Source organism: Choloepus didactylus, chromosome 24 (genome assembly GCF_015220235.1).
Source record: "Choloepus didactylus isolate mChoDid1 chromosome 24, mChoDid1.pri, whole genome shotgun sequence".
NCBI classification, from domain to species: Eukaryota; Metazoa; Chordata; class Mammalia; order Pilosa; family Megalonychidae; genus Choloepus; species Choloepus didactylus.
Window position 1 is genome coordinate 3,497,990 of NC_051330.1, and position 26,488 is coordinate 3,524,477.

The 26,488-nt window shown below is 37.5% G+C and overlaps 1 protein-coding gene and 1 pseudogene across 3 annotated transcripts; both read right to left on the minus strand.

Annotated features, from left to right (window-relative positions):
* Positions 1-1,025: 1,025 nt before the first annotated feature.
* On the minus strand, positions 1,026-1,547 carry LOC119520074 (protein tyrosine phosphatase type IVA 1-like). Of its 3 annotated transcripts, none has more exons than XM_037817824.1 (2): positions 1,212-1,547; positions 1,026-1,136 (listed from the first exon to the last, which is right to left on the minus strand). In XM_037817824.1, exons 1-2 carry the CDS (start codon positions 1,545-1,547, stop codon positions 1,026-1,028), a joined length of 447 nt encoding a protein of 148 aa, XP_037673752.1. The 3 variants fall into 3 exon arrangements, with proteins under 3 accessions (XP_037673752.1, XP_037673753.1, XP_037673751.1); XM_037817825.1 differs by having other exon boundaries at positions 1,026-1,349; positions 1,443-1,538; XM_037817823.1 differs by having other exon boundaries at positions 1,026-1,547.
* A 14,476-nt stretch (positions 1,548-16,023) lies between these two features.
* LOC119519756 lies at positions 16,024-16,941 on the minus strand (annotated as a pseudogene).
* Positions 16,942-26,488: the final 9,547 nt, after the last annotated feature.

Below are 26,488 nucleotides of genomic sequence, written 5' to 3' on the forward strand. Positions count from 1 at the left end.
TCTAGAATCTTCATAGTTCCTGGGACTTAACATTCTGTATGATACTAAAAGTATAATACAAGTATTGTGCTGGGTATTTTGGCACCTAATCTCTTTAAATTTTTTATGTATTGATTAAATTCTGTCATGGGAAAAGATTTAAAGAAGACTTATAACTCAATACTGCATGATTTCCGGAAAGGTAAATTGTTACAAATGATAAGCCTATGTTAAAAGCTGACCAGCATGGAGAACATCTTCTTGACCAAAAGGGGGATGTGAAAGGAAATGAAATAAGCTTCAGTGGCAGAGAGATTCCAAAAGGAGCCGAGAGGTCACTCTGGTGGGCACTCTTATGCACACTTTAGACAACCCTTTTTAGGTTCTAAAGAATTGGGGTAGCTGGTGGTGGATACCTGAAACTATCAAACTACAACCCAGAACCCATGAATCTTGAAGACAATTGTATAAAAATGTGGCTTATGAGGGGGGACAGTGGGATTGGGGGGGCCATGGGGATCACACTCCCATTTGTCTAGTTTGTGGATGGATGAGTGGAAAGGTGGGGGAAGGAAAGAAAGAAACAAACAGACAAGGGCGCCCAGTGTTCTTTTTTACTTTAGTTGCTCTTTTTCACTTTAATTATTATTGTTGTTATTTTTGTGTGTGTGGTAATGAGGGTGTTCGGGATTGATTTTGGTAATGAATGTACAACTATGTAATGGTACTGTGAACAATCGAATGTATGATTTGTTTTGTATGACTGCGTGGTATGTGAATTTATCTCAATAAAATGAAAAAAAAAAAAAAAAAAAAAAAAGCTGGCCAGCAAGGATCTTTTGCTAAGTATCCAAATAGGCTGATTGTAACCCAAACACAGAGGCTGCAATTCTGACAAACTCATAGCCTGGTAAAACTGCTTGTCAGTATTCCTATGGAAGCTTCATTAGACTTATTCACCAACATGTTGGCTAATACGTATGCCAAATTAGATCCTTCCTCTCTCAAGTTCCACTTCCAAGGCAATAGCATCAGGCACCCCAGTTTTATTGAATGCAGCAGTTGTTTCTGTGACCATTGGAGTCTTTGAAGCACAGCCGCATTTTAGGACAGTACTTCTCCAAATACAAAAGTTGCTTGCTGTTAAAAGCTCCATGCTGCTTTTGTCTTAAGAACTGTACTGCATCTTCGTATTTCATTCCACCTTCAATCAATGCTAGGGCAACAAGCACTGGAGCTCTCCCAAGACCTGCAACACAATGAACAGCAATGCAGCAGCCAGGTTCTTCACAAAACTTAATTTTTACAAGACTTAACCAATCATCAACAATCTGGTTGGATGGTGGTGCACCATCATCAAAAGGCCAATCAAGAACATGGGTACCTTCTTTCTCCACAATAGCAGTGTCATAAGTTGCTTTGCATACTCTTACTATTGTGGTAACTCCATACTTCTTAAGTTCCTCTATAAATTTGCTTAAGGTTGCATTGGTTGGATTGTGTGTAATAAGAAATCTCATGTTCTTGTATGTGACTTCCACAGGAGCTGGGTGGTTCATGCAAGCCATGTTAATTTAGTTAAAAAACACTCAAAGGGTTATGAAAGAATTTAAAAAATTGAATACAGAAATGACAGAAAGAAACTGAAGTCTACTTCAATACACTCCACTTGAAATTCTCAGTGCTTTGAGTATGAAGCTGTAAGTAATGGGAACTGAAATGAACCTCCTAACAAGAAGCAGTGATTCTTCAATCCAGTAACACTGAGGCAGTATGAAAGAAGTGCACTGAGGTTTACCCCATCCAGGTCAGAACTCTTGTAAAATGCTCTGTGGATCTCAATTCAACACTTCTGTGTCCAGGTTAACCACTCTTATGGGGGTTTCTTGGTGGAGTAGTAACAAGTTTCTACAGTTCACTTGTCTGCATAGAGGTTGTGCTGTGTCTGGCAGTAATCTCCACTGCCCTTCAGAAACTCCATAAATGTGTGACCAAGAACACCACAGAAAGGAATATGTTTACTCATTGAAGATTGTGGCCTAATCACACATCCAGTCCCGAGGTGGCGGCGAAACAGGTGGTGGCAGCGGCTGCAGGGCAGGGGGTGGAGGTGGTCATCGCAAGGCAGCGGCAGAGCTGGAGTCGGCAGTGGCACCAGGTTCTACCATGCAGTGAGGGGCTCCAAGAAGAGCGCGTTGCCGAGCTGGCCCACAGCCAAGAGAGCCAATACGTGCACCGAGGCCTTCCCCTCATTATTGAAGGAAGGTTTTGCCAGATATGAAATTCCTGGCTGACAGTTTTTCTTTTTGAGTATCTTCAATATGTCATACCACTGCCTTCTCACCTGCATAGTTTCTGCTGAGAAATCTGCACATACTTTTATTGAGCCTCCCTTATATATGACGGATCACTTTTCTCTTTCTGCTTCCAGAATTCTCTCTTTGTCATTGACATTTGACAATCTGATTAGTACATATCTTGGAGCAGGTGTATTCAGATCTATTCTGTTTTGGGTATGCTGGGCTTCTTAGACTGTAATTTTATGTGTTTCATAAGATTTAGGAAACATTCAGTGATTATTTACTCTATTATTCTTTCTGACCCCTTTCCCCTCTCTTCTCCCTCTGGGACAGCAATAACATGTATATTTGTGCACTTCATGTTGTCATTCAATTCCCTGAGCACCTGTTCATGTTTTTCCATTCTTTAATTCTTTATCCTATCTATCCTTTTGTGTATCCTCTAGTTCACTAATCCTTGCCCCTGCCTCTTCAGATTTGCTGCTGTATATCTCCACTGTGCTTTCCATCTCTTCTATTGGAACTTTCATTCCCATAAGTTCTGGCATTTTTTATTTTGGGCTTTCAAGTTCTTCTGAATCATCACTCAATGTCTTCTTTATATACTTCATCTCCTTTGCCACATTTTCCTTTAACTCATTTATTTGATTTAAATTTGTTTGAACATCTTTAATTAGTTATTTCAACTTGTGTCTCTCATTTGGAGTGCTAGTTTGTTCCTTTGACTGAACCATATCTTTGTACTTCCTGGTATGACCTATGATTTTTTTCTTGGTGTCTAGGCATGCAATTTCCATAGTTTGTTTATTCTATAGGTTGTTTTCTCTCTTTTATCTGGGGTTTTCTTGTTGGCTGCATTTATTCTTTCTACGTTCTTTTACATTCATTTAAAATTTTTCTAGCCTTCTAGAATAGCATCTGTTTAATTGATCAAAATTTTTTGCTCTTATTTTTCTGGTTCTTGCCTTGCCCACATGGGAGATTGTTTTTTGAGGAAGGTCTCCCCAGTTGGAATGACCACTGTGAGATTTTACCAGATGAGACAGGACCAGGACACAGGATGAGGGTGTAATCACTATCAAGTTTCCCTCAGGATGCGACCCAGCAGGGTGCCTGTATTTCCTATGAAGCCTCTAGAGTCTGTGCTTTTTCAGTCCTGCCCATCAGGTGGCACTTCTCAGCCTGCAGCTCCCCACTAGCATACAGTGACGTGGTACCCTTTATTTTCTGTAGACCCTGTACCTGCCAGGGGTGTTATTGCCACACAGGCTGAGGCAGAGTTTGAATTTAAACTGCTTCTGTTTTCCAATCCCTGGGGTCTGAATCCTCTGAATGAGAACTGCCACTTGTGCTGGGCCCTGCCCACCCCACCCCCTTTCCTGGGAAAGATATGCCCTTCAGGGAATTGTCTCCTTCATCTGACTAGTTTCTTTGTCTCTCAGTTATTCCCTAACTCCACCCTTGCCTTGGCCAGTGATGACAACTGAAAAAGCCTACTGCTTCCTTTATGCCAAAAAGAAAAGAAAATCCTTTTCAGAGCTGGTCCCCAGCCCCCTGATTTGCCAATAAAAACCTGGAGCTTGTTCCTGGCTCTGTGTGCCCCTTTTCTTGGGGCACAGCCCTTTTCTAGTATTCTGCACTCAGCCCACTACAAACACCTCAGTTTTTTTTTTTTTTTCCCATCAAGCCCACTACATCTCTGCTGGGAAGAGACCTCCAGACCCTTTCACGCTTTCTCTGAGTTTATCTGTTCTCTGAGGTTTTAATCAGCTGTATGTTTTTGTTAATTACATCTGCAATTGGAGTTTTTGGTGAGCTAAATTCCCTATCTCCTAGAAGAGACTGCTTCTTTTTCCCATGGAGAAGTGATTCCAAATCTGCCTACTGTATAAGTGGGAGAGGTGTACCAACCTCCACAGATTGGGAGACTTGCTTAGAGTTCTGTGATGTGGTATCAGCCCTTCCACCCATCTCACACTGGTGTATGATGTGTGTCTGCTCATGGACATCCCCCAAACTGTTGTTCCAGAAAATTCTTGACTATTTACTAGCTGTCTAGAGGATGAACAGATTTCCATACCTCCCTTTGCCATGGTTTTGCCCTGCCTCTCTTAGCAATGGCTTTTTAACCTTTACACTAAAAGCACAAGCAATGAAAGAAAGATAAATTAGACCACCTCAAAATTAAATCCTTTATGCATCAAAGAATTTGTCATGAAAGTGAAAAGGCACTCTACTCAATGGGAGTAAGTATTTGGAAACCACATATCTAATAAAGATTTAACATCAAGAATACAGAAAGAAATCATACAACTCAACAATAAAAAGGCAAACAACCTAGTTAAAAATGGCAAAAAGTTTATTAGATTTTCTCCAAAGAGCATATAAAAATGGCTAAAAAGCACATGAAACTATGGTCAACATCACTAACTATTAGGGAAATGTAAATCAAAACCTCACTGAAATATCAGTTAATACATACTAAAATGGATACTATTAAAAAAAACCAGAAAACTAGCTGTGCTGGAGAATATGTGAAGAAATAGCAACACTCATTAATTGCTGGTGAGAACATAAAGTGGTGCTACCATTATTGAAGAAACTTTTGCATTTCCTCAGGAAGCTAAATACATAATTTGCATGTTACACAGCAATACTGCTGTTAGGTATATGCCCAAAAGAATTGAGAGCAAGCACTTGACCAGTTAATTGCCCACTGATGTATTCAAAATTTACCAAAAGATGGAAGCAACCCAAATGCCCATCAACTGATGAATGGATAAATGAAATGTTGTGCTTACATGTGATGGAATATTATCCAGCTGTGTAAAGGAATGAAGTGTTCATGCATTTGACAACATAGATGTACTCTGAGGACATTATGCTGAGTGAAATAAGCCAGGGACAATAAGTCAAATATTATATTATCTCACTGAAATGACTAATTATTATTAGCAAGTTCATTGAGTTAGAATCTAGAATATAGGTTTTGTGTGGTAGATTGTGGTAGAGAATGGGGAGCAACTGCTCAATTTGTATAGAGTTTCTATTTAGGTTGATTGTAAATGTTTGCAAATGGATGGTGTTGGTGGTAGCACATTATTGTGAGTGCAATTAACAGTGCAGAATTACGAATGTGACTGTGGTTGAAAGGGGAAGCTTTGAGTTGTGAATGTTATTACAATGAAAGGTAAAAGTTAAAACATGGGTCTGAATAACACCATGATCCCCATTGGGTATGATGGACTAAAGTTAATATTACTAATATAAGAATTTTATTTTGTGAATTACAGCAAATATACTACATTAATACATGTTAATGTTAACAAATGGTTTAAACACACCTAGTGTAAACTATGGGCTATAGTTAATAGTATCATATTAATTTTCTTTCATCAATTTTGTGCTGGTTTGGATGTATTATGTCCCTCAAAACACCACTGGCTTTGTTACAGTCTTGTGTGGGCAGGAAGCATATTGTTGATTGGGTTGGAGACTTTTGATTGGATGTTTCCATGGAGATGTGATCACTCAACTGTGAGTGAGATTTTTCATTGGATAATTTCCATGGAGGTGTGGCCCCACCCATTCAGGATGGGCCCTGATTAGTTTACTAGATCACTGTATAAGCTCAGACAGAAGAAGCGAGCTTGCTACAGCCAAGATGGACACTTTGAAGAATGCACAGGAGCTGAGAGAGTAGCTGCAGCTTACAGAGATATTTTGAAGATGGCTGTTGGAAGCTGATGCAGACATTTAGGAGAATTCCATTTTGAAACACAACCTGGGAGCAAGCAGACACCAGCCACATGCCTTCCCAGCTAACAGAGGTTTCCTGGATGCCATTGGCCATCCTCCAGTGAAAGTACCCGATTGTTGATTACTTACCTTGGACACTTCATGGCCTTAAGACTATAACTGTGTAACCAAATAAACCCCCTTTTATAAAAGCCAATTCATTTCTGGTGTTTTGCATTCTGGCAGCATCAGCAAACTGGAACAAATTTTAACAAAGTTACCACACTAGTGTAAAGTGTGTACAATAGGGGTGTATATGGAAACATTGTATTTTTATGTGAATTTTCTGTAAACCTACTTCTCTAATTAAAATAATAATAATAATAATGATAATAATAATACAAGAATACAAATACAAGTATGTCCTAAGGCAATTCCAACTAAAGATGGAGACTTCCCCTCAGCTTCACCCTTCTTGGATCATTCCCAAAGTGCCACATGAAACAGTGTAGCTTGCACATCAGAAGAGGTGACTGCACAAACATACTGAACATGGCTGTAAGTTGCATTGGAACTCATCAGGAAGAAGAAAAGGCAGCCAGGATATTCAGAAAGTCTCTAGAATCAGGCATTCACATATTAAATATTTATAAATAAATTTGTAAATCACTTGGTCTTATCTGTGGCAGTGTTCTCTTCTGGGAATAGGTAATGGATGGTAAAGAATGGCAAAATAACATGTAATGGGTAAGTTAATGGGAAGAACAAATCCTTCTGGGCATGAATTAGTGGCCACTAAGGGCTCCACATTCCCACTGAAAGAAGAAGGTTCATGACGGACTTCTGTCTCTTGTTTACATTAATATTTTTTTGTCATTTTCTTGTGACTCAGGGAATCCAAGAATCTATGACTGTGGAAACAGACTACAGTCCCAGGAACATGATGCAGATGGCAGATCATCTAAAACAGCATCTGAACCACAGATCTCCTAGGCCAGAACCTGAAGAAGGGAAAGAGGAGACCAGCAGGATGGAGTGTTCCCCCACTACAGAAGGAAAATTATAGGTTATGTGGAGGTTTGGACTTCTATGGAATCAAGGAAACCACATGGCACTCACAGTATGTGTTTGAAAATGGGATGTTCTGTGTTGCGCTTGACCATTCAAGGCTGGTCCTGCCCACCCTCTCAGCATTATCTTCATGAGATGGGTCAATGGATGTTGGAGCTCCAGGTTCAGAAAATCTCCCAACTCCACTCCTCCTAAGAAGCCACATCCTGGTCAAAGCAGTCAGGTTGTTCAGGAGTCTGAGGGATGATTTTGTCTTTCCCCAGTTAATGTCCTCTATGAGCAACTTCTGGTCTCTTCCTTCCCTAAGGAGAGTGACTGGGACTGAGATGCTGTATATGAGGGAGGACTTGGCCTCCAGTCTCACATGACTTGGAGTTAACTAATTGACTAATGGACAGACAACCTGAGAAGAGAAAAGATGCAGGGTGCAAGCAGCCTGTGTCTGCCGAGTCAGTGCTTCCCCAGGTATGGTGTCTGTGCAAATGGGGGAGCTCCAAATAATATTGGATGGTAGACACACAGACAATGCTGATTTCCAATCGGTAAATTTGTTGTATTTTAAGTTGAACTTATCGAACTGTTATAAAATGCTTTGTAAAATATATTTAATTAACAAATGAGTCAAAGTTTGTAAAGACATTAGATATATTTTCAATAGGAAGCTATGAAATTACCACTTCTTAGTGTGCAAATGACTGAATATCGGGTGCACATGAGAAGGACAACCTACGGGCTTGAAAAGGGTGATTCTTTTTCAGGACATTGTGTTGTCATCTTTGCTTCTTCTTAGAAGTACTTGAACAGCCTGAATTGAGGATCAAATTCTATGTGTGTTTTTTCAGGCCCTACCTTACCATATGCAATTTCAAGACTTTTCTAGGCATGCCTCATAGTGGTAAGCTCACCTCCCCACACCAGACATTGTGCCCAGCAGTGGATTGGATTTTCTGGGGAACACTGCAGTCAAGGATTCAGCTCAACCCCACAGGCAAGCTGAACTTGTATACATAGCTGGATATATATTTGGAGGCCTCCTTCTTTGGGGTTTCAGCTGAGACATTACCCAGGCATCACTGCCAAGAGTTCCTTATTGGGGCCTTCTCTGAATCGATTTTCTCCACTCTGACTCATTAGTCTTGCATTCCTACACTTTTTTGATTATCACTTCCCACACCTCCATGAGTTTGTAAAAAGGCAGGTACCTTTCATTGGGGCTGCTTAGCACTGAGACAATTCTACCCGAAAACTGCATCCATCTCATCCTTGCCTGGTGCTGTTACAGGGAGAAATGTCTAGCCCTGCATACCCTGGGCAACTTTTTGTCTTTTGTTTGCTCTTTTGGACTAAATGAATAGAGACTTGATAATTACTTTTGCCTTAGGTTGTTGTTCTGACATGTGGTTATTCACCAGTACCCTTTCATGATATTAATATATTTTTTAATTTGATGGATGTTTCCACTGCATACATAAAGGGGGATAGCCTATTGTATTTTTATCATTTTTTTATTAATAATTGTTACAAAATTAAGTTTATGTCAAAGCTAATATAATGTTCCTACATATTATTTACTGTACTGCTTTCATAAATTTTATTTATTTCAGATTTAAAGAGGATATTAGTTCTTAAACTTTGTCCCTTGGACCTGTACATTGTTAAAAATGAAATATAAAATTACTAAGGTCTTTTTCCCACACAAGAGATACTAAATTAATAGGTCTTGTATGTTTCCTCAGCATTGGGATTGTTAAACACTCTCCAATTAATTTTGATGTGCAGTAAAATTTAAGCACCACTGGAGGACAAGTGCAAAGATATATATTGCTTTATTCAGATGCTCCCTCCCTTCTCTAACTTGGTAACTGGAAGAAGAAATATTGGATAGGTCTATAGGGAATGAGGTTGCATAAGGAGGGGAAAATGAGCTGTTGCTTCCCTTCCTGTCAAAGTGTTGTCTCAGGTGATCTTCTATCCGTCTCTCCAAGACTTAAAGATAGTAGGATGGAAGGCCCTTGGCTGCTTCTTCTGTGAGTTCATATGAGTCATGAAATTACATGGGAGAAGTATAATAGAGGCATGTTGGGGTATCCAACTCTAATTTAATATAATTTGGTTGTTTTAAATTATATTTTACCCTCTGAAGTACATCATAAAAGAGTGTTTTTGAAACCCACTATATGTCCCCAAGGGCAACCACCATCAAGCTCAGAACAAAAATATGTCATAAGCTCTAAGTTGCATAGTCTTTGTGTGTCCTACAGCTCCACATTCCTCAGCCCTGCTCAGAGAGCTGGAGACTCTATAGAATAGTTGGTATCACACATCGTGGAAATGATGATTTCCTGGGAGACTTTTAATAAATCCAGATTTGACATTACACCAAGAGAAGCTCAATAAGATTGTGTGTGTGTGTGTGTGTGTGTGTGTGTGTGTGTGTGTGTTTATACAATAACCATAATTTTAATCCATGTCCCAGATGTTTCTGAAGCAGTTGACCAGGAGATGTACTTTGTAGAAAACTCACACAGGAATCTCAAACCAAAGAACCACCTGTCATTAATGCTGTGCTTGACAGCAGCATGCATTTTCCTTTACCTTGTTGTTTGTTCCAATTTGCCAAAGCTACCAAAATGCAATATACCAGCTATCAACTGGCTTTTACAATGGCGGCTTATAAGTTCACAAATTTCCAGTTCTAATGCAATGAAAATGTGTCCAAATTAAGGCATCAACAAGATGATACCTTCTCTGAAGGCTGATGGTGTCTGAAACACCTCTGTCAGCTGGGAGGGCATTGGCTGGCATCTGCTGATCCTTTTTTGCTGAGTTGCATTGCTTTCAGCTTCGACACCAGTGGGTCTTCTCTTAAAGTGTCTCTGGGTTCTCACTTAGCTTCATCTCTTAACTTAGCATCTCCAAATATCTTTCCATCCATATCTCCAAGCATCTGCATCTGTGCCAGCTCTGAAATCTCTCTCTCTCTTTCTCCCTGAGCTCTCTTATGGGACTCACCTTGAAAGGTCGGGGCCACGTATCCTTGGAAATAATCTAATCAAAATGACCCACCCACAATTAGGTGGGTTACTTCTACATGGAAACAACCGAATCAAATATCCCACCAACAATAAATCTGCACCTAGATGATTGGATTAAAGGAGCATGGCTTTTCTGGAGTACATAACAGTTTCAAACTGGCACAATGTTCTTTATCTCCAGTGTCCAGCTAAGTCAATTTAACAAGCCTGGGAGAAGAATAAATTTCAAAGACAATATAGTTCTCCATTTTCTATCATTAAATTTTTTTTTATTAAATTCAGTTTTATTGAAATACATTCACACACCATACAATCATCCATGATATACAATCCACTGTCCACAGTATGATAACATAGTTATGCGTTCATCACCACAATCTATTTCTGAACATTTTTCTTACATCGGAAAGAACCAGAACAAGAATAAAAAATAAAAGTGAAAAAAGAACACCCAAATCATCCCCCCATCCCACCCCATTTGTCCTTTAGTTTTTATCCCCATTCCTTCTATCATTAAATTTTTATTTCTCTGTGGAAAAAATATTAACACCACATAAATCTGATTTTTTCCATAGTATGACCAAGCATACTAGTATGTGTTAGTGTTAGTATTCTTATTAGAACTACATACTACTACATGTAATTCCAAAGAAACTAAACTCAATGCCAGAAATGGATCCAATGTCAGGTAAAATTAACTCCTCTGTAGAGAGGCACGACAAAGGATGGGATAAGTCAGTCTCCCCTGTATTGGGAGCTTGTTGGCAAATAAGGCCTTGCAGACCATTGGCTTTATGGAACAGCTGGAAAACACAATTTGTTACAATCTTGGATGATTCTGTGTCCAGGATGGACTAGGCTTTATGGGGTGATTTGGTGCAAGTAGTAACCCAAACTCTCCGTGGAGGATTAATAGCCATATCACTTTAATTCCATTTGGTACTGAGAAAGATTTATCTTTTATAGTTTGGTGACTGAAATTGTCATGTCATTGTTCTTTAATTTTTAATTCAATTTTACTGATGTATATTCAGATACTAGATAATCATACAATGCATAAAATTAATGATTCATGGTTTCATCATATATATTTTTTATTCATCACCACAATAAATTTTTGAACATTTTAATTACTCCAAAAAATAAAAATAAAAATAAAAATAAAAATAAGAAAAAAGCACCCAAAGTGTCCCATACCCCTTATCACACCTATTATTAATTTATGTTTTGTCTATATATTTTACTTATCAATTCATAAACTGGAAAGAGGGATTGTCAGCCACCTCCATCCATTGCAAGTGGTGAATAGTATCCCTCTGTTTATTTTTTAAACAGTTTAGTTCACACACAGTACAATCCATCCTAAGTAAACAGTCAATGGCTCCTGGTATAATTTCATAGTTATGCATTCACCATCACAATCTATATGAGGACATTTCCATTTCTTCCACAAAGAAAGAAGAGGAAACAAATGAAGAATAAAAATAAGAAAATAATAAAACATAATAAAAAGTAGAAGTAACAACAGAGACACCGAGAATCTCATACCCCTCCCTTTTATCCCTCTTTCATTGATATGTAGGTTTGCTTTTTATATTGCCTTTGTTGCATTTCATGGAAGTATATTACAATGTTACTGGTAACTATAGACTCTAATTTTCAATGATTGTATTTTTCCATACACCGTCACATTTTCAACACCTTGCAATATTGACATTCATTTGTTCTCCTTCATGTAAAAATATTGTTATATTTGTACATTTAATCACTATCATTGTCCAATATAGGTTTTGCTAAATTATATAGTCCCAGCCCTTATCTTCTATCTCCCCCCTCTGGTGTCATACATGCCCTTGGGTTTTCTATTTTAACCATACTCACATTTAGCTTTGTTTAGTGAACTTACAATTTTGTGATAATCCAGGTAGTATTAAACTGTCCATTTCTGGATCTTTACAATCAGTCCTGTTGAACATTATTTACTCCTTTATCATTAAATGTCCAATCTCTACCCTCTATCTTCTGATAACTTGTGTTCTCAACTTTAACTCTCAAAGTTCACTCATGTTGTTTTCTTTGTATTTCATTTATGTAACTAGCTAAGCCAAAGAATAATAAATATGTATTGACTATTGTAGTAATGGTCATTATTCTCCAGAGAAAAAAATCAACAGAGTATTTACATGATGTGTGTCTGTGTGTATATTTGTGTGTATGTGTATTTATTTGTATTGATGGATAGGTAGATAGACAATAAGGATGGTTTACTTAGGTACAATTTTCCCAAAGTAAAATTCACACATTTTTATATAATCAGGTCTACAAGTTTTGACAAATGTGTATAGTCTTTAACCACTACCTCTATCAAGGTGTAGAGATTTTTCTTCACCCCAAAAGTTTCCCTGCTCTATTTGACATAATAAACCTCTCCCCACATTACACACATTACACAATCTACAACATATCTGGGTGTTGTGGATTGAATTATTTACCCCAATGTATACATGTTCTTGGCCTTGATCTGCATTTCTGTGGGTGTGAATGATTGTAAAAGGGATCTCTTGAAGATGTTATTTTAAATAAGGTGTGGCAAAACTGAAAGAAGTTGGGCCCTTCCTATTCCAGATTAATGGAGTCTTTTATAAGCAGAAAATTCAGACACAGTGGGAGAAGGCTATGGGGATGAGCCAGAGGCAGGAAGTAAGAGGAAATTGGAAGAGGAAGGAGAGGACCACGTCATGTGACAGGAAAGCCAAGAAACCTGATGGTTGCCCTTCAGATCACTATTGACCCTGGGAAGAAACAAGACTTCCAGCCTCTGAAACTGCGAGTCTATAAATTCCTTTTGTTAAGCTAACAAATTGGGTCATATTCGTCAGAGTAGCCTGGAAACAGTGGCAATGAGAAACTTCATTTAATGTCTTTTCTATATGTTTAACTTTTCAAAATGTCATTTATGATTGTTTGGACTATATGTACCCCAGAAAAACTTGTTTAAACTTAATGCATTTCTGTGGGTGTGAAATAATTGTAAGAAGACCTTTTGATAAGGTTCCTTCAGTTAAGTTAAGTTCCTTCCAGAATGGGTCTTAATCTCATTACTTTGAGTCCTTTATAAGCAGAATGAAACTCAGATAATTAAAGAGAAAGTCACAGAGGGATCAGCCAGAAATTGAAATCCAAAGAACCATGAAGAGAAGGACTACAGCAAAAGAAGCCACCATCTGTATCACCATGTGACAAGCTAAGAACCCAGGATCACCAGCAGCCAGGCTGAGATCACCAGTCTTTGTGAAGGAAGCATCATCTTGATGAGGTCTTGATTTGGACTTTATCCCAGCATCAAAATTGTGAGCTCATAAATTCCTGTTGTTTAAACTGGCCCAACCATGGTATGTGCTTGAGCATTGCAGGAAACTAACACAGTGATTAAAGCAAGGGGGAGGAAAAATGTAAAATGAGACTAGAGCATCCCATAGTGCCAGAAATTAAGGAAGTGCTCAGAAAACAAAAGATCAATGCATTTCAAAGGCACAGCATCCAACATGGAAGAGTTTCCAAAAAAAATGCTGGAAATACTTGACCATCAAAATAAATAGCATGGTATTAAAATATAACGAAATATAAAATAAATGTGCATGATTCTATACTAGTATTAATAATTCATTTAGTAAATTAATAATGGAGAAGAGACAAGTGCTCTTTACAGAAGAACAAATAATATATGAAGATGCTCTCCCTGCAGGAGGTTGCCCTTAGTCAACAAGCTCATCTCTCCAACCCCCCCCACACCACTCCCACTTGCTGCTTGAGATTGGGCTGAACTTATCAACTTCCTTCTAAATAATAGAATATGGGGAGGGAAAAATTCTAAATTTACATTGGAGAAACTTGAAAAATATTGCCTTAACCAAGTAATCAAGTGATGTTCACCAGTTGTAAGTCATGGTAATTGCATGAACCCCTGATACAATATGATGTGATGAAATGTGGTATTCCTCTCCAAAAACAAACAAACAAAAAACCCCAGTCTCATCATGAGAAACAACAGTAGCCAAGTCTGAATTTAGGGACTGTCTAAAATGTTCCTGATCTTGTACTTCATAAACCCGTACAAGCCATGTAAAGCTAAGAAAGACTAGAAAACGTCAGAGACCATAAGAGACTAGTGGATATGATGACCAAATATATTATGGCATCCTGGATTGGATACTGGAAATACAATAAAGATGTTAATATTAAAATCTGCAAAATGTCTGGAGTTTTATTAATAGCAGTGTACCAAAGTCCATTTCTTAATTTTGACAAAGGTACCTTGGTAATATAAGATGTAAACCTCAGGGAAAACAGGATAAGGGATGTATGTGAATTCTGTATTATCTTGGTAACTTTTCTGCATATATAAAATTATTACAAAATAAATAATTACCTTAAAATTGTGTCTTTTTTTAATTTAAATAAAGATAGTTATATTAAAAGTGTTGTCTATGTTTGAGTCAATAGTCAATATTTTTGAGGGTGCCCATTTTGTTCCCTTGGTGATTTCAAAAGTAACAAAGCTATTGATTACACAAAATAGATTCATGTCTTTTGTTATTCCTCTACTGATCCATGCCTGATGAAAGACTCCTCTATAAACTTGTTTCTGCAAATTGGCAGTACAACAGAACCCTCAACACCTCTACTTGTCACCACAGCCACGTGCGATCAAGGCTCCTATCAAACAACCCACCTTCCCAAAGCTCAACAAACAATTCATTTTTTCTAGACAGCAATTCTGTATTTATTTGTTACTTTGCACCTGAAGTCCTTTTAAAATTCATTTGACACTTCTTCTTACATTCTTTTTACTCTGCAGCTCATTTTTCCAAAATTTATCTGAAAATATTAACATGCTAAGCACTCTGCATAAGCATTGCAATAGTTTCTGCAAATTGCCAAATTAATTGCCATCATCTGGGTGGTTTAAAACAACAGAAATTTATTATCTCATGGTTCTGGATGTTAGACACTTGAAGTCAAGTTGTAAGATTAGTGCTTCCTTGTAAGTGCCTAGGAAAGATCCCTCCTTGTCCCTCCACGGCTTCCAGTCACTGCAGACAATAATTTGTCTTCCTTGGTTTGTTGATACATCACTCCAGTCCCTGCCTCCTTTCATGTATAGCATTTCTTTGTGTGAATGTGTGTGCAAATTTTTCTCTTCTTATGAAGCACAAGTTCTGGATTCTGGCCCATCCTAATCCAGCATGATTTAATTTTAAATTGATTTCACAGGCTCCGAGGGGACATGAATTTTGGGGGTAAACTATTCAACCCAGTACAGTGATTATCATGTTTCAAATGGCCTCTATTTTTATTAGAAGTGAGGAACAAAATCCAGACCCTCTTCCCTAATTCCTTCAGTAAAATTAGCCTGATATTACCTGCAGTTATATTCCAGGCCACTTCCATTTCAATGCAGATCATGCCCCATCTTCCTCCAGTTTCTGAAAAGTCAATCCCAGATGATATTCTCACTTCATGGAACTGTCCTTAAAATCCCATGGTCAATTAAACCACTGATGGATTTCATGTCTCTGATTAAAAGTTACACACACAAAGTCAAATCCATTGTCTCTACATTATGTCACAATTAACTGCTTTATTATTGCATGGGTGCTGAACTTCTCCACTGTAAGGATTAATAAAATTCAATTATAAAAATAATCATGTAAGATTTGCATCAGACTTGAGTGATATTTCAACTATCTACCCATCTATCCCAGGAGTGACATTTCAGTCTGTCGTTGCACCTGTCTCTCTGCAATGAGACATGCTTAAGAGTGTGTGAAGGATGAGTTCATCAATGCGGAACATGGTTTAAAACGGACAATTGATATTTTTCTGATGAGATGAGGGAATTATGTATTCCTTCCACAGCAGACACAGGAGAACCTAGATATAGTGGAGTCACGTCTCATGAAAATAAAGGGGCTGACTGTTGGGAAACATGCAGTGAATAGAGCTGAGCAGTTCACCAGCCACATACTGTGGTTTTTAAATAGAGTGAAATAAACATAACTGATGTAGGAGAGGGTATTAAAAAATACAAATGAGATCACTAGGATAAGGATGCTTTGGGTGGCTTTGGACTCCGGGGAGGCTCTGAGGGAGAGATCATTCCTATGAATGTATTGGACTTGTTGTTTGTGCCTGTAGAGGATGAAAACCATGGAGCCACTAGACCAGGTCATGAGTCCCAAACACACAACATCACGGAAGGATAAGAATGACACAAAGAGCGATTCTACAGCTTTGTCATAAAGTGGAGGGGAACAGTATCCCAAATCATCCATCTCTGTGCTGTTTTTGTTACTCCATTTGCCAGTTATGTAAACATGAAAATGATACGGAAAGTATGTGCAATATCCAGCAGAGGATACTGGAGGGACCCATGAACTTCAGGGCTTTTAACTTAAGCTCTTTCCACCTGGAGTTTATGAGGCTGATTGTGATGGACTGGAAGACACTCAGAAGGCAGGTGGTGCTAATGGACACACCCCTGGACACAATGTGAACATAGAAAAGAAGTGTGCACTCCAAATCATTGAGGGATGCTTTCAAACCCAAAAGCTGCCATTGTCTGTGGGATTCCTCTAGAGAAAATGACCAAGGAATTAGCTATAGTCAGGTGCCAGATCATCAAATCTGTGGACCTGGACCCTATATCCACTGAAGTAGAGGAAGATAAACTGAAACAGGAGGGAGAAATTCCCCAGGATTCCAACAACTGTCTGCAATAGGGAGAGAATTCCCATTTTCAGTGTCATGGAGGCCATTCTGTCATCTCTTAGGGCTCCAATTTCACATCCACAATCAACAGATGCTGCATGGAAACACGAGTTGTGGGCTGCATTTATCATGGAAAATGAAACTAAAATTTCATCACTTACGGTTACTTCCCTTGATAATTAACTGCTAAGTCTATTTTCCTTTTATTCAGATATTCCAAAAGTTTTTATGTTTTCTTTGCTTTTTTTATAGCATTTAAAATATAATGGTCACTCAGTTGTTTAAAGCTATGAGTCAGGAACTACTATTTTTCCCTTTTAGAGGAGAAATTAGCCACAGAGAAGTTAAAAGACTCACCAAAATTGAGGTAGAGTCAAAATTCAAAACTGGTAAACTGGTTGCAATGACAGTGTTATTTACCTTTGTGCTTTACTGGCTGTATTTTTCAAATAATCCAATTATATGAATAGCTTGTCATATTTTAGATATATTTATAAGCTTGGTTGTGATAATTTCCCATTTCCTAAATATTTATTCTAAAGACCAATATCACTTATGAATGATGATTCAGAGGACTTATTAAAATGTAGATGCCCTGAATAATTTTCCATAATCCAAATGGATTTATTTAATATGATCAATATTAGGAGGGCTGGAGAAAGAATCACTTTTTTTTTGCCAAGGATAAATGTACAATGACATCTATTGCATAAATTATTACACAAAGTTAAGTTGTAGTCTAAAATATGGTACAGGAATAAGTGGAAAAATATTTTAGGGTAAAAAGTAAATTAATCCTCACAGGAAATCATACAATTGTATGTTTGTTATTATAGAAAAGATTAAAAAAAATCCTCTAAATAATGTTTTAGGAAAGATGTTAAAACATAAGGTAAATATGCAAAATGGGATTTGGAATCACAGTATATTTTTTTGAATGAATCGAAGTGGGTGACATATTGGTAGTGAATTTGGGAATAGCATTGGAATGTTTTTAAACCAGAGAAAATATCATAAGAAATGAGCCTTAAATCTGCTGAATTCCTTGATTTTTTCTCATGCTGTCTAAAATCCTCCTTTATGAAATTAACATCCCTTAAAAGCTCTTTTCCTAATTCAGGAGGGAATATAATTTCCCCATGTTCAAATGATCACAGATATTTCCAGGAGAGTATCTGTACTGATTTAATTAAACTTTTCATGGAAAAATAATTTTATCTCATCCATTGTCATTCAGTCACACTTTCTGCTAAGGAACAGATTATTCACTTAGCTGCATCTTACTCATTATCACACCTAGAGAACCTTTACAGAAATAATATACTAATCCTGAAAATTTCTCTTGATTTTTGCACACCACATGGAATACTAGATTAATTTCAAAATTGCAATTTTGAAGCACTTAAAATTCAGATTTTAAAACAGCTTGGGTCAAACACCCAGAACCACCTTCAATGAGGATTTTATTAAATTATATTAGAAGTCAGGAGTTGGTATAGGATCCCAGAGTTCCAGTCTTTCTCCAAAATCTCAGCTTATGACTCAGACATTTTTGACTTTCCTATGTGACACTGGCACTGGACCAGTTCCTTCTGTAGCAGACCCTCTTTTCCAGACATTATCACTTACCTAGATCCCAGGATGCTTCTTTCTCATAAGACTGTCTTTCTGGCCAAAATAGAAAATACTGACATGATTCATACCTACTGCTGTGGTGGTGGTTTCGGTGATGCTCAGAACAGCTAAATCGTGTATGAGAGGAAGGCAGCTCGTCCCTGAGATAGGGGCTGGTGATTCTGTGACCTCATCTCCCTCTAGAACTGCAATTATCTTTCCCTTGTAGCAGCAATGACAGACCATGACTGGGGAGTGGAGAAAAGTTCTACAAAACTTTGTCTTACTTTTTAATTACCAGATAATGAAAGTGCCTAGTGAGCAGATCCAGAGAGGCAATTTCAGTGTTTTGTAGAGACTTCCCTTTCTATTATCCTTAGAGACAGACATTGCTTCAAACGGAGGGAGCAGAAATTGCTGCGTTCTGAGCAATGAGGAGCTGGCAGGGAAGCAGAAACATTGGATTCTCTGTTTCTCTGAGAATTTCTTATGAATAAAATCTAATAATTCTCTAATCCTCAGATTCTTGAGGACCATTTTCATTTCATTTATGAGAAGAGAAATGGAAGCACATAAACTATCTCAGAAAGATTTTCAATTTGAAATTGCAAAAGTAAGATCATGCCGTCCATAATAGAGATGAGAAAACCTTTGTCTCATTTGCTTTCCTTAGTAAAAATTAGTAAACAAGATGAACTGGAAATTTTCCAGGAAAATATACAATAGCATATTGTCTTCAGAAGAAATAAGAAATATGAACAGATCTATATCAGCAGGCAAGTGGCAGCAGTTTATATGCGTTCCTCACAAGATAGCTTAACAGGAATACTTGAATATTCCTTTAAACATCAGATAATCAGTTCTACTTGCTTCAATGTTGAAGACAACTGAAGAATAACTAAAAATAATGGAAGATTTTTATAAATAAAATAGGATATTGATATAGAATGCTCCAAAGTTAAGAGCAAAATAATACTTGAGAAAGTTCTCACATCTGCATAACAATGGAAATAAATGAAATAAAATACAGCAAAAAAGAATATAATACAAAGATAATATATGGTGACCAAGCACAGTTTATGTCTAGAATTCAAAAGTGATTAAATGTTAGGAAGTGCATGATCGTCATTCAGCATATCTGTAGAGATAAAGAGAAAAATCAGGAATCATGTTCATAGATAGAGATATCTATTTTGCAGAATTCAACATCCATCAATGCCCATGTAAAACACTGAAAATTAAGAATGGTGCACTTTTACTAACTTGACAAACCAAACTGTTCATCTTACTCAAGTGGAAATACTAGGGAGATCTACTAGTCAAAAACAACAGTAACATGGGCAGGATCATTTATTCTTTCATTTTGAGATTGCATTGGAGGCTTAGCAAAGACAACTTGAAATGTCACATAAATTTTAAACAAAGACATAAAACTATTTTCAGAAGATGCAATTGATATTTAGAAACAGGAAGTTATAGAAAAATCAACCATGAAAATAATTAACTAACTAAAAGAATATAATACTAATATATAAAACAACAGACTTCATATACCTAAACAGTAATTATTTACAAGTTATAATGGAAAAAAAGATGGATAGGATAGTATAGAATCACACACCTAGGAATAAATATAACAGATAAACCTGTAAAGGGCACATGAGAAAAACTATAAAACATCCCTAAAATATTGGAAAGAACATATAAACAAATGGAAAATCACTTTTTCTAGGGTAGAAAATCTCAATTCTATAAAAAGGTCAATTATCTTTTGTTAATTTATAAATTTATTTTGATTCTGATATAAATAGAATCAGTTTTTGTTTTATTTTGATTTTGGGTTTTGGTTTTCATTTTTTGTCTCTACTTAGGATTTATTACCTTTCATGGGTTACAGACCGATTAATTTGTTAATGCAATTTTATTGAGATATATTCACATCATACACTCATCTAAACAATACAATCAGTTGTTCACAGTAGCATCATATAGTTGTGCGTTCATCATCACAATCAATTTTAAACAATTTCATTATTTCAAAAAAAAACAATAAGAATAAAAATAAAAGTAAAAAAGAACACCCAAAATATCCTCTACCCCATTCCCAATAATTCATTTACTTTTTGCCTTCATTTTTCTACTCATTTGTCCATACACTGGATAAAGGGAGTGTGAGCCACAAGGTTTTCACAATCACACAGTCACACCATTTAAGCTACAGTTTTACAACTGTACTCAAGAATCAAGGCTACTGGGTTGCAGTTCAACAGTTTCAGGTATTTCCTTTTAGCTATTCTAATACACTAAAAACTGAAAAGGGATATCTATATTAGGCATAAGCATGCCCCCCCGCCCAGAGTGACCTCTTGATTCAATTCTAAATCTCTCAGCCACTGAAACTTTATTTTGTTTCATTTCTATTCCCTCTTTGATCAAGAAAGTTTTCTCAATCTCTTGATGCTGGGTTCAGGCTCATCCCTGAGAATCATGTTCCACATTGCCAGGGAGATTTATAACCCTTGGAATCATGTCCCACTTAGGGGGGATGTCAGAGTGTCCACCTGCTGAGTTGATTTAGAGAGAGAGGCCACATCTGAAGATGGCAGAGTGGTGAGGTGTGGAAGTTAGTTACTCCTCTAGGGAAGCCAGTCACTAGTCAGGAACTGTCTGGAACAGCTGTTTTGGGGAATTCTGTGACTGGTCACACATCGTACACCAATCTGGAAAGGTGGAACAGCTGAGACCACAATAAAGAACTGTAAGTCTCCGCATCCAGGTCCTGATGCTCCTGCCCCTCCAGCATGACAGGCTGTCTTGGAGCTAGTTCACTAAGGGAAATAAATGCAGTCTCTGTTAGAAGTAATGAGGGTGGCTCAACCAGGCTCCAATCACATACTTAATTAACAAATTCAAAATGCTGAATAAAAGCTCTGAGAACAGCTAAACCAGGAGCAAGCATGAAAGGAACTGGGAGGTTTTGATCTGGCAGAAAGGAGGCAGAGCTATCAACAACAACAACAACAACAACAGAGTCTTGAGTTGGAGGAGCTCAGAGTACTGGAAAAGGTCTGGGTCCCAAGAAAAATGGGCATTTAATGATGGGCACTTTTTTTTTTTTTTAATCATCATTTTATTGAGGTATATTCATATACCATGCAGTCATACAAAACAAATCATACTTTCGATTGTTCACAGTACCATTACATAGTTGTACGTTCATCACCCAAATCAATCCCTGACACCTTCATTAGCACACACACAAGAATAACAAGAATAATAATTAGAGTGAAAAAGAGCAATTGAAGTAAAAAAGAACACTGGGTACCTTTGTCTGTTTGTTTCCTTCCCCTATTTTTCTACTCATCCATCCATAAACTAGACAAAGTGGAGTGTGGTCCTTATGGCTTTCCCAATCCCCTTGTCACCCCTCATAAGCTACATTTTTATACAACTGTCTTCGAGATTCATGGGTTCTGGGTTGTAGTTTGATAGTTTCAGGTATCCACCACAAGCTACCCCAATTCTTTAGAACCTAAAAAGGGTTGTCTAAAGTGTGCGTAAGAGTGCCCACCAGAGTGACCTCTCGGCTCCTTTTGGATTCTCTCTGCCACTGAAGCTTATTTCATTTCCTTTCACATCCCCCTTTTGGTCAAGAAGATGTTCTCCGTCCCACGATGCTGGGTCTACATTCCTCCCCGGGAGTCATATTCCACGTTGCCAGAGAGATTCACTCCCCTGGGTGTCTGATCCCACGTAGGGGGGAGGGCAGTGATTTCACCTTTCAAGTTGGCTTAGCTAGAGAGACAGGGCCACATCTGAGCAACAGAGAGGCATTCGGGAGGAGGCTCTTAGGCACAACCATAGGGAGGCCTAGCCTCTCCTTTGCAGCAACCGTCTTCCCAAGGGTAAAACCTGTGGTAGAGGGCTCAACCCATCAAACCACCAGTCCCCTATGTCTGTGGTCATGTTAGCAACCATGGAGGTGGGGTAGGCGAATACCCCTGCATTCTCCACAGGCTCCTCAAGGGGGCACTGCATCTTTTTTTTTTTCCTTGTTTTTTTTTTTTTGTTTTTGTTTTTTAACTTTCCCTTCTTTTTTAAATCAACTGTATGAAAAAAAAGTTAAAAAGAAAACAAACATACAATAAAAGAACATTTTAAAGAGACCATAACAAGGGAGTAAGAAAAAGACAACTAACCTAAGATAACTGCTTAACTTCCAACATGTTCCTACTTTACCCCAAGAAAGTTACCTAATATAGCAACATTTCTGTGAACTTGCTCCTACTATATCCATCAGAAATTAACAGACCATAGTCATTCCTGGGCATCCCCAGAACGTTAAATAGCTTATCTGTTCTTCTTGGATTATTGTTCCCCCTTCCTTAATTGCTCTCTATTGCTAGGTCCCCTACGTTCTACATTATAAGCCATTTGTTTTATATTTTTCAAAGCTCACATTAGTGGTAGCATATAATATTTCTCTTTTTGTGCCTGGCTTATTTCACTTAACATTATGTCTTCAAGGTTCATCCATGTTGTCATATGTTTCACGAGATCGTTCCTTCTTACTGCCGCGTAGTATTCCATCGTGTGTATATACCACATTTTATTTATCCACTCATCTGTTGAAGGACATTTGGGTTGGTTCCATCTTTTGGCAATTGTGAATAATGCTGCTATGAACATTGGCGTGCAGATATCTGTTCGTGTCACTGCTTTCCGATCTTCCGGGTATATCCCGAGAAGTGCAATCGCTGGATCGAATGGTAGCTCTATATATAGTTTTCTAAGGAACAGCCAAACTGACTTCCAGAGTGGCTGAATCATTATACAGTCCCACCAACAGTGAATAAGAGTTCCAATTTCTCCACATCCCCTCCAGCATTTGTAGTTTCCTGTTTGTTTAATGGCAGCCATTCTAACCGGTGTTAGATGGTATCTCATTGTGGTCTTAATTTGCATCTCTCTAATAGCTAGTGAAGCTGAACATTTTTTCATGTGTTTCTTGGCCATTTGTATTTCCTCTTCAGAGAACTGTCTTTTCATATCTTTTGCCCATTTTATAATTGGGCCGACTGTACTATTGTCATTGAGTTGTAGGATTTCTTTATATATGCAAGATATCAGTCTTTTGTCAGATACATGGTTTCCAAAAATTTTTTCCCATTGAGTTGGCTGCCTCTTTACCTTTTGAGAAATTCCTTTGAGGTGCAGAAACTTCTAAGCTTGAGGAGTTCCCATTTACCTATTTTCTCTTTTGTTGCTTGTGCTTTGGGTGTAAAGTCTAGGAAGTGGCCGCCTAATACAAGGTCTTGAAGATGTTTTCCTACATTATCTTCTAGGAGTTTTATGGTACTTTCTTTTATATTGAGATCTTTGGTCCATTTTGAGTTAATTTTTGTGTAGGGGGTGAGGTAGGGGTCCTCTTTCATTCTTTTGGATATGGATATCCAACTCTCCCAGCCCCATTTGTTGAAAAGACCATTATGACTCAGTTCAGTGACTTTGGGGGCCTTATCAAAGATCAGTCGGCCGTAGATCTGAGGGTCTATCTCCGAATTCTCAATTTGATTCCATTGATCTATATGTCTATCTTTGTGCCAGTACCATGCTGTTTTGGCAACTGTGGCTTTATAATAAGCTTCAAAGTCAGGGAGTGTAAGTCCTCCCACTTCGTTTTTCTTTTTTAGAGTGTCTTTAGCAATTCGAGGCATCTTCCCTTTCCAAATAAATTTGATAACTAGCTTTTCCAAGTCTGCAAAGTAGGTTGTTGGAATTTTGATTGGGATTGCATTGAATCTGTAGATGAGTTTGGGTAGAATTGACATCTTAATGACATTTAGTCTTCCTATCCATGAACATGGAATATTTTTCCATCTTTTAAGGTCCCCTTCTATTTCTTTTAGTAGAGTTATGTAGTTTTCTTTGTATAGGTCTTTTACATCTTTGGTTAAGTTTATTCCTAGGTACTTGATTTTTTAGTTGCTATTGAAAATGGTATCTTTTTCTTGAGTGTCTCTTCAGTTTGTTCATTTCTAGCATATAGAAACATTACTGACTTATGTGCATTAACCTTGTATCCCGCTACTTTGCTAAATTTGTTTATTAGCTCTAGTAGCTGTATCGTCGATTTCTCAGGGTTTTCTAGATATAAGATCATATCATCTGCAAACAATGACAGTTTTACTTCTTTTTTTCCAATTTGGATGCCTTTTATTTCTTTGTCTTGCCGGATTGCCCTGGCTAGCACTTCCAGCACAATGTTGAATAACAGTGGTGATAGCGGGCATCCTTGTCTTTTTCCTGATCTTAGAGGGAAGGCTTTCAGTCTCTCTCCATTGAGTACTATGCTGGCTGTGGGATTTTCATATATGCTCTTTATCATGTTGAGGAAGTTTCCTTCAATTCCTACCTTTTGAAGTGTTTTTATCAAAAACGGATGTTGGATTTTGTCAAATGCTTTTTCAGCATCTATTGAGATGATCAATTGATTTTTTCCTTTTGACTTGTTAATGTGTTGTAATACATTGATTGATTTTCTTATGTTGAACCATCCTTGCATGCCTGGAATAAACCCCACTTGGTCATGGTGTATGATTTTTTTAATGTGTCTTTGGATTCGATTTGCAAGTATTTTGTTGAGGATTTTTGCATCTATATTCATTAGGGAGATTGGCCGGTAGTTTTCCTTTTTTGTAACATCTTTGCCTGGTTTTCGTATTAGATTGATGTTAGCTTCATAAAATGAGTTAGGTAGTGTTCCATTTTCTTCAATGTTTTGAAAGAGTTTGAGTAAGATTGGTGTCAGTTCTTTCTGGAAAGTTTGGTAGAATTCCCCTGTGAAGCCATCTGGCCCTGGGCATTTATTTGTGGGAAGATTTTTGATGACTGATTGGATCTCTTTGCTTGTGATGGGTTGGTTGAGGTCTTCTATTTCTTCTCTGGTCAGTCTAGGTTGTTCATATGTTTCCAGGAAATTGTCCATTTCCTCTACATTATCCAGTTTGTTGCCATACAGTTGTTCATAGTATCCTCTTATAATTTTTTTAATTTCTTCAGGATCTGCAGTTATGTCACCTTTTTCATTCATTATTTTGTTTATATGGGTCTTCTCTCTTTTTGATTTTGTCAGTCTAGCTAGGGGCTTGTCAATCTTGTTGATCTTCTCAAAGAACCAACTTTTGGTGATATTTATCCTCTCTATTGTTTTTTTGTTCTCTGTGTCATTTATTTCTGCTTTAATCCTTGTTATTTCTTTTCTTGTACTTGGTTTAGGATTGGTTTGGTGTTCATTTTCTAGCTTCTTCAGTTGATCCGTTAGTTCTTTGATTTTGGCTCTTTCTTCCTTTTTAATATATGCATTTAGTGCTATAAATTTCCCCCTTAGCACTGCTTTTGCTGCATCCCATAGGTTTTGGTATGTTGTGTTCTCATTTTCATTCGTCTCTATATATTTAGCAATTTCTCTTGCTATTTCTTCTTTAACCCACTGATTGTTTAGGAGTGTGTTGTTTAACCTCCAGGTATTTGTGAATTTTCTAAGTCTCTGATGGTTATTGACTTCTAATTGTATTCCATTGTGGTCAGAGAATGTGCTTTGAATAATTTCAATCTTTTTAAATTTATTGAGGCTTGTTTTATGTCCCAGCATATGATCTATTCTGGAGAAAGTTCCATGAGCACTAGAAAAGTATGTGTATCCTGGTGATTTGGGATGTAATGTCCTGTAGATGTCTGTTAAATCTAATTCATTTATCAGATTGTTTAGGTTTTCAATTTCCTTATTGGTCTTCTGTCTGGTTGATCTATCTATAGGAGAGAGTGATGTGTTGAAGTCTCCCACAATTATTGTGGAAACATCAATTGCTTCCTTTAGTTTTGCCAGGATTTCTCTCATGTATTTTGTGGCACCTTGGTTGGGTGCATAGACATTTACGATTGTTATTTCTTCTTGCTGAATTGTCCCTTTTGTTAGTA